Raw genomic sequence first — 17,511 nt, 5'->3', positions numbered from 1 at the left:
CTATTGAAGATTAATACTAACATTTAACCCTTGTACATGTTTTTATTCTTACATAATCCTTGGATTATACAGGAAAGACACATTTGTGTTTACTCTTGTTTTGCATTTACATTTTATATGAATGTAATTGAAATAAAAGATATTCATTCATTTTCAATTGGCACCTAATCCTGTGGTGTCTCCCCCTCATCAATAGTAAAAATGGTATGTACCAAATCAAGAATAGATTACAGGCAACCCTGATTTAATACCCAGGTTCTGAGAGTAAAGCAATCAACTATGGAGAAAGTAAATAGATTATAAGCTTAAATGAAAAGGAATAAGTTTCCATTATAATTGCAGATGTTTTCCCCTCCCCCTCCCAACCAGGAGTAAATATTTCAACAGTAATCACCATTGTGTTTCAATTCCAACATGGTGTTAAATACCTTTTCACACTTTTCATGTGGGCAGGGGAAGTTGTTCAATGTCATGCAGCTGGTAATCATCCTGAACGTGATTATGAGATGAAATCGGTCCAGATTTGTGCCATCTGCTCTGGTGATTTCACCAGTTTTTAAATGATTGGAGGAGGAGGAGGAGGAGGAAGAAATGAGAAATACTGCACAACAAACATGTGGGTGTACAGTATGCCTGTTTATCGTGTCATTGGAGGTTATAAAAAAAAGAAATAAATTCACCTCAAAGTTACAAAGGTTTGTTGCAACTCCATTTTCTTTATATAAAGCGCACACACACACACACACACACACACACAGAACATTCCAGGAACCCATAAATCTCAGTCATTTTGTGTTTAAAACATTTGCGGTTTGTTTGTCTTTGAAAACCCCGTGGAGCGCTCGGCCGTGCCAACGCTTGTTGTGACTCTGGAGCTGAAACAGTCAAACCACAGCAGGTCTGTCGCAGAAAAGCACAAAGCTACACCTGGGGATTGTTTACCTTCCAACTGTGGCACAGACGGGCGCATATCTGGAGTGAGACTTCACTATCATACATGCTTATGGTCATGGTCATTTTTGTTTAATGATTTTATTGGTAGAAAATGTTTGACATTCATTAGGGAATGATTTAAGGGCGTGAAACGTGGTTGAGTTCTCATTTTGTAAACATCTTATTTATGTTAATATAACTGATACGTCTTGGAGACGCTTTCCGACTCTAACCAGGACGGTTTTGCTCACGCAAAGCCACGTGAATAAAGCGCCCCACAGATTCTATCAAAACGATGGGAGAGGAGTCAGTGGAATAAATGAAAAGACTTCTACACAGAGTTCAATGCCCAGAAAATCTCTCCTCCCCCACACACACACACAACCCCACACAGTCAGCAGGAGATGTCGACTCTCTGCAGACACAAAACCAAGTGAGCGGCGAGTCTCCAACCCGCAGATATAACCTCCCAGCCCGGCTGATTACCCTCAGCTGTGGGAGAGAAACACAGGTGCAGCCAATCGCTCCTAACGAGCTAAGACTCCTGTGACCCAGATTTTTAATCTCAAGGATTAACTCCAGCCATAGACGTTTGGCGAATTCATAATCAAACAAGCTTTTTATGTGAACCCAAAGTATACATGCAGTTTCATCATTGATTGTGCCTCCTGTACATTTAGTCAAATACACAAATACAATACTGCAATATGAAGTTTAATATTATTATTAGTGTTATATTATTACTACATTAATTAATAGCAAATAAAGCTTTAGTGTCACTAGAAGAGGAAGGTTTGCTGAACACGAATGTGGTTCATCGTTTCACTCAGAGAGAGAGAGAGAGAGATAATCCACATTGGTCTCACGCACTTCAGCACTCTGTAAACTAATTATCCATCACTGTGCTTTGACCTTGTGTCATCAACACAAACACAGAGCGAGTGGTCCACCTCTGTCGCCCGTGTGGATGAATATGAATCCAAGTCGGTCCTGAATATGGATGCTGAGTGTGGACGAGATGATGGACAAGCGGAGGTTTTATAATGAGATGCAGTTGTAAAGATAATTAGGACGATTTGTATCAAAGGAACGCGTGGATGGCGACGCATTAAAACATATGTTTCACACACTAATGTGACAAAAGAATGACATGTGTGGTTATTTACGCAGTGCATGTTGAATACTGTGTTACTGCTTTTGGAATAACTGGCATTCGTTTAGAACCAGCAAACTACCTTCTGCCTCCCTCTTTCACCACAACCTGTCCAGGCAGATGGCCGATATTTCTTCCTGTGAAACTATTGGAAACGTTACTCCTGCTATGTTCAGTGCCCTGAGATAAGGTAAACAAAACTGAATGAAATAGCATTGGTTTATAAACTACTGGTGGGTAGTTTCACAGTCACAGACACAGTGATGAATGAGTGAGTAAGTAAATAATTCAATAAATTAATAATAAAGAGAACTAAAATGAGATTGAATGGGAAAAAATAAACACACAGAAAATATCATTCCTGAGTGAAAAATATTATGGTCTGGAGAACAAATTTAAAGGGATGAGTCAAATGAATGACATGGACTTAGATCCAGACTCTATTGCCACAGGTTTCTGCTCTGAATCAGGAGCAACTGGCTGCACCTGTGCTGTTCTCCACAGCTGAGGGTAATCAGAGTGGCAGGGTTATATAAGCAGGGAGGAGAGGAGCAGCTCAGTTGCTCTGTTTGTCACCAGAGAGTCAACACCTTCAGTTGGCTCTCTGTGGTTTGTTTTGTTTGGGGTGAAAAATCTGGGTTTAAATGTGTTTTTTAAGTTTGTTTTATTTTACTGACGTATGTTGTTGTCCCTGTGCTCCATGCGTCTCGTAATGGGTTTAGCTCCAATTCTTTAGTTCTTCTCTCAGAAAAATAATTCACTCACTCATTTCATGCAACTTTATTAATTGAAGTGAACAAATGGGAGTCACAGTATTTAATCACTGTTAAAGGTCATTTTTTGATATTCCTTTAAATTAATCAGCAGAAATAAGACTCAAAGTGACATTTGAAGAGTTGCCATCAATGAAACCTTTTAATAACATTTGCAAATGGGGAAAACAAGTTAATATAATTTGATTGCAGCTTGGTGGCAAATGACCCTACAGGACTCTAAAGGTCTCCATCTACTGGATGTTGACATAAAACTGCATCCATCCTGTTTACAACCTGTCCTGTTGCCGCTGATGGTGATTTTGAGTCTGTCGTTAAAAATCAACAACTGGCAAACACTGATTTATTCTGTCACCTTCACTGATTTGTACGCGCAAATTGCAAATTCAACAAGGCCAAATCTCGCCCGGTGGGGAAATTAATCTGTGGCTGTGCTGCTCATTGTGTGAACACACACACAGAGCAACAACGGAAATACTGGCTTTAAATGGATCCATTTGCAAATGCATTATTCATGTTCCCCAGTAAGTGCTAAAATATTTCTACCTGCCATTGTATGGGCGACTTAAGTATTACCTCAAAACTGGATGAATAAATTGTGATATGTTGTCGAGGCAAGGCAAGACGTATGTATAAACTACACACACCGTCTCTACAATGATACTTAATTGTTCACGAACGTTAGGACAAGAGCAACAGAATAAGTCTCTCGTGCTTTATCAATTTAACAGGTGATCAATATTCTGTTTGCAGAAATGTATTCAGCAAAACTGTTAAAAGCAAAGAGGAGAAGCAACATAATGAGGCTAATGGTACCTCATTCAGAGTTAGTACTTGCATTTCAGCATCCATGTAGACAAATTCTCTGCAGATGGACACACCATCACCTCCTGTGAGCTGTGTTTCTTTAATTCCTTTCCTTGTCCTACTTTTGTCTCCTTTTTTTTCTGTGCTCTTAGCTGAGGGGACGGGGACAGAATAATTCACCGAGCAACAGGTTGGCAAAACATTTAGAATCTGTTTAGGCTCATTTTAAGACCCTAAAACCCTGGTGTACTCGCGCGTCAGGGACCTGTAGTGTCCCTCTTCACCGTCGGGTGCAAGGAAATAGGATGCGTTCACAGCTAAAAGGCCCGTGGTGCAGGGGAGTCAATACTCCACCTGCCAGTGGTGCTGAAATTCAGTTTGCATGAGCTGTCCACGCACCCAACGTGCTCTTTGCACACGGTTCCAAAAATCTGGGCCGCATGTACAATCTGTGCGTTGATGACGCAGTTCACGCCACACACGGTGCACGTTTGGTCTGCATGGAGGAGGTGTATATACCAGGGCCTTTGTACAGAGACTGCTGCAGCCCAGTCCAGTATCCATATTTGATTAAAAGTGCACATTTTGGGCACTAAAGGGGCAGCCCATGGCCAAGTGGAAAGGGAAATTGACTTGTAATTAGAAGGTTGCCGGTTCAAATCCCCACCCGGCCAAAAAAAAGGGCTGGGGTACCCCTGAGCAAGGTACCCAACCCCCAATGCTCCCAAATGCAGAGGAATACTTTCCCTAAGGGGATTAATAATAACTAACTAAAACTAAAGAGTCAAAACTCACAACGGTGAAACACAAATGAGAACAGTGAGGATTTAATGCTCTGAGCTGATGAGAGGAACAGGTTTAACCTACAAGGGAATGGACTGCAATCTCTGGGAGTGAAAGGGAAAATAATGGAACTCATTTGTAATTAGACAAGAAGCAGCAGCAGCAGGACAAATCATGACCTGAAGGCAAGGACCTAAAATAAATTTAGACTGAACAAGTTCTGGCACAGGTGACCGTGACTTGTCTACCTGTCATTTCTTGTCTTACAGGTGATGTAGACATTGTTGAATGTGTCCTTGCAGCACTGTCTCCAGGCTCCTTGCTGTTAGGCAGTGTGTTTTTAACTGGACTGGGCGGGGGGGAGGAGGATGGGAGTGAGGAGTAAGCAGGAAAAACAATACCAGAGATGGTAACAACACTGACATTCATGGGCGACGGCAGGGTGAGTCTACGTGCCGATGTGTCCTTGGGCAAGACACGGCACCCCCGCATTGCTCCTGACAGCTGTGTTGGCAGCGTGTGAATGGTTATGAAAGAGGAGTGATGGAGTAATGCGTCAACACTCAATCTGTGAAGGATCACCACTTGTGCGTTATGAGGGCGGAGCTTTACTGAGAGCAGATGGGAGGGAGTGGGACGTCCTTGTATCCGTTGCAGTGTAGCCTGCTATAGCAACCTTCTCCTAGACTTCTACAAATGTTTATTGATGTACACAAATAGTTTTACAAACTATGATCTCTAGCTTCCTGACTCTAAGCTGAATTGCTTCAGTGTTCAATTTTCTATTTGTCAAAACACTTTTATAACTGTTATAAAATAAATATCGATGAGAGGAGAAAAACAAGTCTGACATGAAACTGGGTTAAGACCGTCACGAGGGAAGGAGGCTGAAAATGCAGATATGAAACTTGCTGTGCCGTGATTGACGGCTCATTATATTTTAGCTTTATAACACTTTTCATAAAGTCCATATCGGTCATAAATGCACATAAGAGAAGTAACACAATCACCCAAAACGACATCATCATCGACGCCAAAGAAACTGGAAGCGCGACACGAGAATAAAATAATCCCTAAGCTGATCCTTTTAGAGCAGCGGTTTCCAAACTTGGCCATGATCCAGTCCAATCTCAGTTCTGAAAAGTGTCCGCAGCTCGCAAACACCTTAAATCACAGCTGCAATTAGATGTCATTGAATTCCCCATAATGATCCACATCAATGTGATTTATTTAAAGCATAAATGGTGAAAATCAATGTTTTTACTTAAAGCCCACCAGGCTGCAGGGGGAGCTGAAGCTAATCCCAGCTGATGATGGATGACAAATATACAGAGACAGTCGGCGCAGGGTCATCCATTAACCCAACAGTTTGGACTGTGGGAAGAAGCCAAGGTCTCTAGAAGAACTGGTTGACATTGGATTTGAGTAAAGTAATGGACCAGACCTTGGCATGCTATGGCCCCTGGGCCACATCTGGTCCTTTGGTGATCCCTGACTGGCCCTCGTGAGGTTTCCAGAGTTTCCCATTGATCAGCAGTGTTGTATTGTTCATTCATTTATATGCACACAGGTGGGGGTGTCTGACGAAATACTACAGTAGACCACACTACAACAAAGAATAGTAGTCATTTTTATAGGATAGTTGCATATTTTAAATGGCGTTCTATTCTGCATTTTATACACCAAAACCAACCATTTACTGCTTTTAATAAAGATATAAAATTAATATTGAGCAGAATTAAAGCCAGCCCATTGGTCCGGCCCTCAACAATAATTTTTGTTTATCAATTAACAATAGCCCACCCCTGCCATTAAAATGCATCCTGCATGCATCTCCTATATCCAGTTAAGAGAGACCAGGACACTGTAACATGAAATGACATTAAAAGAAGAAATCCTAATGATCAAAGATAACATGGCCTCGTGCTCATAGTCCCTCTGAGGACGTATTCAGGACAGACGTGAACATGGTGCACTTTATCCATGATGATTAACATGGATGCTAATTCCACATCTCAAAGGGTTTATAAATGAGTCACACCCTGAAGAGAAATATCCTATCTCCCAATGTGAAGATTCATATTTCTAACCATAAATGCAACACATTCTCACATTTATGTGCCATTCCATATTTAGCAGATGTTCAGAATGAACAAACCCCTACACATGAATAAAATCAGAGCGGCTTGTTTGATCATCTGTTGGATAAGAGAAACGAAGAGGCGGTGATGGAGGATGTAGGTGGGCTGATAAATTACCAGGATAAACTGTCACATAATTACTCATCGGATTGAAATTCAAAATCCACAGTGACTGGGATTATAAACCGTAGGTGGGTTAATTACCAGCAGCGTGCTGTGAGAGAAGTGAGCGCTTTCCCTCCAGCAGCAGCAGCAGCACGATGACAAAAACATCAAGGGTTTCAAGCTGAAGCAGAAGCTTCACGGTTTCTCTCGGTACTGTTTTTGAAATTGAGTCCTTTTCTTTAGTCCCATCAGTGACCCCAGGTCACCTGGCAATGAAGTGTCAACCGAAACGAGCGCGACGATGCATTTCTAATTTCGTTGGAAGCAAAAAAGAGAGGATTAAGTATAAATAAATACATTTTGTGCACATAAGACATTGGCCTCAATTTCTGGGGTTTATTTTCCAGCCTAATGAAGCTAAACTTCATAAACGAAGTTGATTCAAAGACTTACTGTCAAATGTACAGGACATGCAGAAAAATCTTCTCTCCTCGGTACTGAACGTTTAATAAGACAATGGAAAATATTAAAAAATAAGGAGAGGGGTCTGCTGTGTGGCCGTACGCGCCACCATGATCGGTCACAAACTGTTCAGATTTGATGACGTATCTCCACATGGATACAGAGCTTTGGCATTGAGGTTCAGTCTAAGTGATGTTTGAGCATCAAATATCACTCAAACTTATTTAAAACATCAATAAGGTAAGAAACCACACATTTCATGCAATAAATCAATTATGTGAAACTGTCCCTTTACACATAGTAAGGACATATACATGCAAAACCACTGATTTACACTGCAGTTGAACATTTTTGTAGCCAAATATACAGTAAATCCTCTCGTAGCCTAAATGTCGTGCTGTTACATCTGCTCACATCTTTTCCTTTGAGATTTTTTATTCTATCTTCGCTTGTGACGCACTCGTCTTTGAGATTGTGTTTCCTGCTAAGGCGTCTCGGGCTCAGGAGGCGGTACAGTTGATGGGTTGTTTGACACTTTCACAATAAGCAGCGGCTGTGAGGAAAATGTTGTGCATTGTTGGACGTCACTTTAAAACCCTCGAATACCAGATGAATGCGGGCTGACGGGACGCTGCGGCGATCTGGCTGAAGGTGTGATTTGTTTATGATGAGCGGTTTCTTGCAGGCCGCGTTCACACAAGCTAAATCACCACTTCCCCTCCAACAATTGCACGTGTTCTTGAGAAGATCTGACCCCAGAAGCCAACATTTCCAGTAGTTTGACTATTTTGTTTCCCTATTCAAACGAGTGGGTCGTTACCAGGCGTCTCCAGGAACCTGTCCTCCAATGAAAAAATGAAAATACCTAGGTTTTCAAAACCAGTGCCCCTAGTGGTTGTATACATGACAGCAACCTGGTACCATGGAAGTGGTCTCTTATTAAAGGTGACATAGAATGCTTGTATCACACATGTTAGTTATGGAGGTCTACTTACATATATTAACTTGTTTTCATGGTTAAAAACCTCCTAGTCGCTGCAAACGAGCCGATCAAAATATCTCCTCACTGCCGCTCTCGTCAGCCACGCTGTTTCAGACCAAAACCACACCCCTAGAATGTGGACTGTATTGTGATTGGCCAGCCAACGAGAGCTTCCCCACTGTCCTGTGATTGGCCAGGTACCTGGAAGTGACGTAATAGATAGGCCAGCTCTCAAATACACAGCTCCCCCTTCTGGCACGGTGGATGCTCTGCATCTCGGCAGGTACAGCGAGAGTAGTTCTTCTTCTTCTGCGGTTGAATGCACGCAACCGGATGTGCCCGGACTAGTGCCCGCACCCGGAGGCGCTACGGTGGTGAGGATTTCTGATGACATCAAATTAAAGGAAGTGCCGATCCGCTTCGCCAGAGCCCAGGAAAACAATACGACACTATTTTCTCAGCAGTGGCTGAACTGTTTGTTCTGAAACTTTAGGGTTTCATAAACGAGGTAATGACGCAGATACACACACACAAAGGCAGCGTTAATTGGAGCTTCCGGTCTATGTGGGCTTTAACCCTAACCTCAGTAACACCTGTGCATATTCAAGTAGAAAAATACTGCACCAGTGTAGTAAGGTCGTATTCAGCCCATAGTTATGTTTCAGTTGGAGGACAGGTTGGTCTGCAGAGCCTGCTGATGAGCTGTGTTTAATTTGAATCAGGTGTGTAGGAGCAGAGACGCATCTAAAACATACAGGGGCAGAGGAGCCCCAGGTGTCAGCCTCGCAGGTTACACGCCTGGCTTCGATCACCTGTATGACACGTGAAATGCAAACTACACTGAAGTCCAGTTGTCTACGACTATGACCTGAATGATCAGCAACGTTTTCAGGATGGCAGCGACATAAGGAGGAACTTATCTGGAAGCTGATTGGCTGACGGTTGCAACGATGGCTGTAATGTCTCGTTATCGAGCTTGTGAAATACTCTGCAGATGTGGTGCTTGGCTGTGAAATACCGTCTCGGCCTCTGATCATAGCCAATAAGAGTTAAACGACTCGGAGTGATCACTGATCTGAGGGAGTTGGATAAGCTTTTAACCTCAGGCTTTGGGCGGGTTTATAGAGGCTAAAAGACCCTTCACAGATAATCACCTTCACGTCCTCTGCGTCTCATCTTCTACGTGCTTCGCTCTCTGTTCTGCAAAGAAACGCATGTTAACAAGCATTGCAAATGTCATGTTCCTATTCTACGCGAGAGCTAATTAAACTCGAGAGTGAATTCATGCCGCATCTGCCTCATTCAAAAGAAAAGACGAAAATCGAAATCATTTGCAGGAAAAAACAACTGAACTCTATACAAAGCCATTTGAGGTTAAATCTACGGAATAAAATGAAAATCACACGCCGTCTCTGAAAAACACATTTTAATTTTCATCAAACTTTTGTCCGTAATGAAACGACCAGAAAATAGTTTAAAACATTCTGGATTTTGTTGTTTTTAAAATTCACTCAGACTCACTGTTACTCACCAATAAACAGTTTGTACCATCACACTATTATAGCTACACTGAAAACTCTTGACAAGAAATAGTAAAACAAATTTAAACCACCAACAAACTCTTGCTTGATAAACAGTGTGTGTGTGTGTGTGTGCTGCATACATTACCTCTATTACTGGGTTCTGACATGAGAACCTTGATTCTTATTTTCACGGGGTGATGTGTTAATCCTCTTTCTTGGAGCGGTTTGTAAGGATTAGCGTTAGATTTCTTGGAACTGCGTCTACGAACGCGCGTTCAAGGCAGGAGCCGCTCGCCACTTCATCTTTACATGAAGAACACTTGTGTGAGTTTTCTTCCAGAGAGGCAATTTAAGCTTAAACCACTCGTGTCATTAAAATCCCATCAGCTCTTTGGTGTCTCGGAGAGAAAACACTGGTGTATTTGATGAGCAGCTGCTGTCGATCCTCTTTCTTTACACACGTGGAGGGATTCGCTTCATTTTCACTGCTAATATCGGTGCGTTTTCATCGCGGATAATCTCACGTTGCTGCTCTCTATCGGGTCGCAATGCACCTGTCAGACGGAGGCGGATTAGCGTTTGAAAAACACATTAACCATCTCTGCGCGTAGTCAACGAGGTGCTGCTGTCACAGTTAAAAGCTTTAGACATTCAGAGAGCTGTGAGCGTGCGACACGCACCAGGAAACTTTCAAGTGGTAGTCGAAGGGAAAAAACCCCCCAGATATAATGGTTTTTAAGTGAACCACATGTGGTTTGACAATAAAGACCGTACTAAATGTCAGTGCCAGTCCACCTCTGCGCTGATTGAGGCTCAGAAATCTCAAAAGTGTCACGTCAGGAAACATTCACGGTCATCAACGTGTACATATGAACAGATCCAGACTACAGCAGCGTCGGTTTCACTGTTGTGTGGACAACTTGAACAATGGGAAAGAGAAGAAATCTGCACTCCAGAGGCAGAGCTTGTGTGACGGGAACGGCTTGAGTTCTTCACAATGGAAAATGTGCGTTACACTGGCAGCAGAGAGACAACTTTTATATGCCTGCGTCAGAAATCTGAGCTGCTTTAAACCTGTGGTGCGTGATGCTTAAATATAAATGACTTTCTGTGAGATTTAAAACACCGGGGTAACTATTCATACACCAGCGCTCTGACTGACAAAGTGCCCAAGAAAAGTTTACTGTAGCTTTAATGAAACCTGTCGCAGCGATTTGTGCAACTGTGACGATAAAGATGATCGAACTCTATTTCTCTGGGGATTCTTCTTGTTGGCTTACGGATAAATGTACATTGAACCTTCTCGACTTGTTAATCGTTTCCCCACTGTGCTCAAAAACGGCTGAGGCAGCTTTGTGAGGGCGAGCTAAATCCATCAACCCTAAGTGAAATTAAAAGCCATCTGATACAACCGTGTAATTATAGTTGGCGTGTCTTGCAGCAGCAGCAGCCTTTTTACGTACATTGCTGCGTTTCCTTCCCCTGCTCCAAACCAAAACCATCGTAGTGAAGCTTGTAAACAGAAACACCAGTTGCTCACAAACAAGTTCCTGCCATAAACGTTGTGGGGAAACGCTAGAAACCCTGGTTATCTTTAACTTTCACTGCAGTTCTGGCGAGATGAGTCTTTTACTGACAGCAACAAGGCTCCTGGTGTGGAGTTTGCATGTTCTCCCCATGTCTGTGGGCTTTCTCCTTACACTGGTGTCCACTCACTCCACGTTTGCTGTGCAGAACTTACACAATTGACATTGTTGTTGTTGAAATTGCACTTTTCTGGAGAAAATATCACGTCATTAACTGTAAAGCAAAGGGAAACATTTGTTGTTTTACAGGTTATTATGCTATTATTCTACTGGTCCGGCCCACTTGAGATCAAATTGTGCTGTATGTGGCCCTCTGAAATTGATATATATTCCAACCACATGCATGTACACACACACACCTGCATGTACACCATGAAAATACCGATACCTGCACTATTTAACATTTCAATATGACAAAAATGACATTAATCAGATTATTACAAATGCATTAATCCGGAATTTACAACGTCCAATATGTACACATGAAACGAGGAACACTGACACCTTGAAGTCCAACACTGCTGCCCGTTTGCGTCAGTGTTCACAATGTAGAGAAAAGTAAGGAGATCTGTGTGAAGTGTTCTGCTGCAGAGCCACGTCTCTGAGTGCAGCGTCACGTCCTGAGGCGTTGGCAGGACAAAAAAAAAAATCCCCACCAGGTCCCGACACCTCCACTTAAATAAAATATTCCTTTTGGTGTTGGCCGGACATGTGCTGGGAGTCAGTCTGGTTGTTGAAGGGGAAATCTGGGCTGTCCTCGCGTTTCACTCCCTTCGCTTCCCGATTCCGATACGTGTCTTTCCGTCGGTAGATAAATCTGGCGGCGATCACCAGGCCGGCCACGACCGCAAAGATCACCACGGCGATTACACCTGCAAGTCGGGGCACATTTTAAAACTGTGGAAAATGTTAGACGGCTCGATTTGTAATTTCAATATGCAAGCGTGTCTTCCTCTGTGGTGGTCACTGTATTTCCTAATGTTTCCACATCCTACCTTTTTAAGCATAATTCCATATCTATTTGGCTCCTCTTCTCCGATCACATGAGACCTCGGTCAATTTATTTATATTCTGAAATGCCTCAAATCAACGTGACACCACATTATACTGTGACTTTTCTTCTAAGATAACAGAAGCAAGTCATTCCTGCACAGGTTTAATTAGGTGAACGGCCCTTTTTATACGCACTCAGACAAAGCAAGGCCAGTTTAATGGACGACTTTTAAAAGGCTTTTCTCAGGGTTTCACCTTTTTCTATCTACGTTATAGATTGAAACGTCTGTCCGCGACTTTATTCGACTGAACAAAGACGACGTCTGGTCTTATATCAAAAAAAGAGTGTCACTCAAAAACAAACCAGCCCACACGTCTGTCTGGTTCTAATATAATAGAAGCGAAAAGGTGAAAAGATCTAGTATTTCCTATGAGAGTGATGAAACCATCGAGCAACGTTCATTTAAATTGACAGACTTCACAATAAACTGATCAAATGTTCAGCTGGTGTTTGTCCCTGTGACACACACACACACATACACACAAAATTAGCACTCGCACAGGTCCCTTTACAAGCACAATGAAAAATGAAATGGTTCAGTACCTCCAATCAGAGCCGAGTCAGTCCTGACGGCATTTACTAAAGGTTGACCTGAACCCACTGAACCAGACTGGTCTACAGCAGAGAGAAAGACAACATGGTGGGGAAAGAGAGAGGGAAGTATATAATGGCACAAAAGAAATGATATGCAAAGGGAGGAAAAATGAGACAATGGAACAAAAACAAACGAGAGGAGTGAATCCAGGGAGAAGACAAGAAAATAATTATTCCGAGCAGATAAAGAATCATTAAAGTGACTCCTAATAAAGAATCAAACGGGATGAATTTTCATGCCGCTTTGGATTTAAACTCCACAGCAGAAAGACGCAAATCCATTAAGTATTAAACAATACGTGACCCACAATAACAATATTATGACATAATGATTCTAATAAAGTGATGTTGGAGTCTTAAATGTGTATTTATCTAATTAAAATGTTAATAATCAGAATTTAGAGCATGACAGGACAGATGTTAAAACCACGTCTGAACAGGATCTTTGAGGAATGGGAACGAGCTTCTCGCTGCCTTATGGGATTTTTGGCAGAAAGAAAAATGCATAAAGTAATTCACCCACTTCTTCTCTTTTAAAGAAGAGTCTTTTTTACCCGACTTGAAAAATGTAATGTGTCATCATTACCGTCATTAGTCAACGTGCCAAACGTCAATCTTTATCCTTTTGAAACCCTCGTTACTGACTCCTCCACCATCGTACCTGACAGGTGGTGGTTGTTGTCGGCTGTGTGCGCGTTGGCTGAGGCTGAAGAACCACAGCTGGACCCGACGAAAGGTCCGGTGATTACTACGGGGCTGGTGTCCGGGTGGAGCAGCGCAGCTTTCAGCGGGCTGATGCCGTTGAAACGGACGACTGAGAGACAGCCGGCGAAACCGAGCGACGCCAGCCGGGCCAGGTCTGGGTCCAACTCTGCGTCTGAAGGACAAAATATGAAAAGACGGGAAAACACGCATGACTTTAAAAGTTGTTGATTTTTTCACACATTTCTGAGGTGAATGAAAATAAAATGGAAAAAGGAAATTGAGAATACACGGATTATAAAAACTGTATATCCATCTCCCCATAGGCATGTACAGCACATGGGTCGATGATGAGAGTCATTCTGGACATAAATGATGAGTCATCCTGGAACAAAATCACTATCCTGTTGCACGGAATGACTGACTCGCACGTTACCTCTCATTGTGTGACGGTGAGTTGCAGTGACCTGATTAATCACCTGTAAACATGTCATTCACTCATTCATTGTGCCGGGGACGATGCTCTCCCTGCTGCACTGAGAGCAACAGCAGCAAGAGTTAACCTGACAACGTCGGGGTAAATGATGTCCGTCCACGGCACGAGATCTCCAGACGTACAGTCACACACTCCCTCATCCAACCATTCAGGCTCCATCACACACACATCCTCTCTTTGCTCTTCCTTTATCGACTTCGATTCTTCACAGCAGCAGTGTAAATGCCAACATTAGCAAATCAACCGGCGTCGTCCGTGTGCGTTTACATGACAACGATGAGAGAAGCAGGAAATGGTCTGTAGGCTCCTCTCAGCTGATACCCTCATCTCTCTCTCTCCCTCCTCCTCTCTGTATTCCTTCTGGGTGCATTAGTCAGGCTGACGGATGATAGCTTTGGCAGAAAACGACAGAAAATCCACTTTCCTGACGTTTTTTTCTGATCCTGATCTGACTCTTTGTTGCTCCTGGTTTGGGGAGGACGGGACAGAGCTGAGATCAGGTGCCTTATTTTTTCTTTATATTTAAAATGACATATTTCCTGCCCAGCAAAGAGAACCAAAGAAACTTGCGATGCAGCTTTTGGAGCCCATGTTGACAAATGAGTGTTCACACTGCACGTGTCAGGGGCGCGTCTATTTTTGAGTTCAGGCATCGGTTCATGTGTGACACGCGTGGTTCCCAGCAACAACAGACCGCTCTCTGTACTCATATCATTAACAGATCTCACTGTAGTTTCATTCTGAACACATGGAGAACATAAATATTATTTGTTTTAACACTCGAAGCAGCCGTGCAGATTAGAGTGAACGCGAAATCACATGAAAATGAAGTCATAACCAATGAAACCCTTACATCCGAGCATAAATGAGCACTGAAGGACACTTCTGATGACGGCCAGTGTGATATCCAGCATGTTGCTGTGACTGCAGCACACTGCCTCTCTCTCAGCCCCTGACGCTTTAACAGCTTATACATCAGTCAGTCTCTGATGGATCCACTCTGAGAGAACATGAATAAGTCATGACGCGATGGTGCGATTTACTGTCTAACCTCCCTGTTTTGGTCGACGTGAATGAATGAATGAATGAAGGCCCGTGGTGGGTGTCTCGGCGCCAAAAGTGCAATAAAGCGGCCATTAAACGGTCTAAGTTGTGTTCAGTGCTGTAAAAGTGACGAGGAGGAGACGGTGCAGTTTTACAGAGGACAGTTTGGACAAACTCCGAGCTCTTCAGTAAACCAAATGCATTTAATTACATTATTGATCATTTACAACAGACAAGCAAGGTAGAGGTCTTCAAAGTTAAATATTGCAACAGGTCTATTATGGACAAAAATAACTCAGCTGCAGTGGAGGGGGGAGACTAAAGGGAAGCAAGGACTTAGAGACTGTAAAAGCAATATGTTGTGAATGTTTGTGTCATTCTATACATATTTTCTGGGCTGAATCGCACAGAAATCCGATCTCCAAGACTTGATATGTGGCCCACATGCGATGTAGTATATCTGATAAGTGAGGAGAGTCATCATCTCATCATCTTACCGATCTTCCGCTTCAGTATCAAATGGTCTCACTTCAGATTCAAGACACCCGCAGTTAGGAATGTGAACCTCGTAAATCTGATCTGTAATGAATCAGATTTGAGGATCCAGCAACAGAATGAGTCATTTTTGCACCAGTTAGTGATAGTGAATTGTCCCGCTGCCTTTCACCCATCCTTATTACAAACAAGCCGGATACAGGAGCTCAGGAGCACACCAGCCCTTTGCTCGTCCCAGGATTGAATTGGCAAACTTCCTGCCCAACAGGAAGTAATGCAACGCCATGACCAGCTCTCATCAAAGAGCCTCGAGCTATTCGGACCTATTCTACGATCACAATATCGCAACTAATGTCATTAATATTTACCACAATCGCCGCAACAGCCCCCCCTCATGGACTGGAAAGAGTCTACAGGAGGTGCAGGGGTCAAATGTGCCTAACTCGGCTATGAATATGTAAATTATTGTATATAATAAATCTGAATGGCTTCAATATTATTTAATAACTTGATGACATGACTGAAAGGACCTGAGGATAATGTCTCTGTGATGCAACATGTCTGTCGTATGTTTACATCTCCACTCAGCCACGCTTAATATTCAACATGTCGGTGATTTGATTTTCATCTTAAGCACTAAGAGCTTTGCCCGCCTTATTTTTTTTAGTTTTTTGATTGAAGTAGGTTTTCACCGTAAAGCGCAGAGACGTCCAGAGTTCTTGGAGTGAGTTATTTAAATGTGAGTGCTCTCTAAGTAAAAACAACCTCGTCTTTGCTTTCACCGACTCCTCACTTACCGTGCACTCTGCCCAACACCAGTGACTTGATGGCGTTGAATTCCTCGTCAGACGTCAGGTTGAAGTCTTCTCTGGCATTTTGGTCAATCTGAGACAAAAGGGACATTTCCATTAGTGACAGTGCAGCAAATGCTTTTCTGTTCTTCTTCTTCATCTATTATGGTCTGTGTGAATGAATGCATTTGTCATATGTGTTGACGTGTGGGTGTCTTGGTTTTGACGTGAAGCACTTTGATGCACGAGTGTTTGAACAGTACTAGATTAAAGTTTGGACTACTGAAGATGGAGCCTCAGCAACTGGACTTGGTTTACTTGTATATCAGCTGAAGACGTGGCGTACACTTAAGTACAATTAAGTACTGTAACAAAGTATTTGTACTTCATTACAACACTCAAGTACAACATTCACGTATCTGTACACTGTTATTTGTAAGCAACTTCTACTCCACTGCATTTCCTCTAACGATCTTTGTTACTCGTTGCTACCAAATAAAATCAGTAGAAGAAGAGTTGGTATTATGGTCTGTATTTATATAGAGCTTTTCTAGTCTTGATGAGCTGCTTTCACACTACAGTTTTCAGCTATTCACACACTGCAACATGGAATTAAGTGTCTTTGGACCCTCAAGGACACATATTGACTAGCAGAGCCAGGAATTTAACCTACGACCTTCCGATTGAAAGACAACTCGCCCTGCCACTGAGCCACCATGGCTCAATCCTTTAATACGTTTACTTCTAAAACTTAAGTACATTTTAAATCAGAAAATTACTTTTGAAAATTAAGTAAAGCAAATGTCATACTTTAAGACTTTTTCTTGAGTAATATTTTTATTTATTTCTTTTAAAAGGTGACTTCAACTTCTACCAAAGTCATTTTCTGGTGACATACTTTTACTCAAGTGTCCCTTTTAATAAGATACTTCTATAAGACTGCACATAAGTACAATACGTTTGATTTGATACTTGTGAAGTAATACCTATTACAGATATATGGCAGTGAACTGCGGGCAAAGTTGATTTATTTCCCAGTGATTGTGTGGATATTATAACCTGCAGACTCTCATGAACAGGACAGACC

General features: G+C 42.4%; 1 protein-coding gene across 1 annotated transcript in view; it reads right to left on the bottom strand.

Annotated features, from left to right (window-relative positions):
• Nucleotides 1-9,548: 9,548 nt before the first annotated feature.
• Nucleotides 9,549-17,511, bottom strand: part of LOC122775605 (contactin-associated protein-like 4) — an 88,140-nt gene continuing 80,177 nt past the window's right edge. The window contains 4 exon segments of the mRNA XM_044035635.1: nucleotides 9,549-12,120; nucleotides 12,846-12,917; nucleotides 13,558-13,773; nucleotides 16,431-16,518. Of these exon segments, the coding sequence (XP_043891570.1) occupies nucleotides 11,924-12,120; nucleotides 12,846-12,917; nucleotides 13,558-13,773; nucleotides 16,431-16,518 (573 nt within the window). The 3' untranslated portion in view covers nucleotides 9,549-11,923.

The sequence above is a fragment of the Solea senegalensis genome, linkage group LG1 (assembly GCF_019176455.1).
Source record: "Solea senegalensis isolate Sse05_10M linkage group LG1, IFAPA_SoseM_1, whole genome shotgun sequence".
In the NCBI taxonomy this organism is placed as follows: Eukaryota; Metazoa; Chordata; class Actinopteri; order Pleuronectiformes; family Soleidae; genus Solea; species Solea senegalensis.
This window is presented reverse-complemented; position numbering and strand designations above follow the sequence as displayed.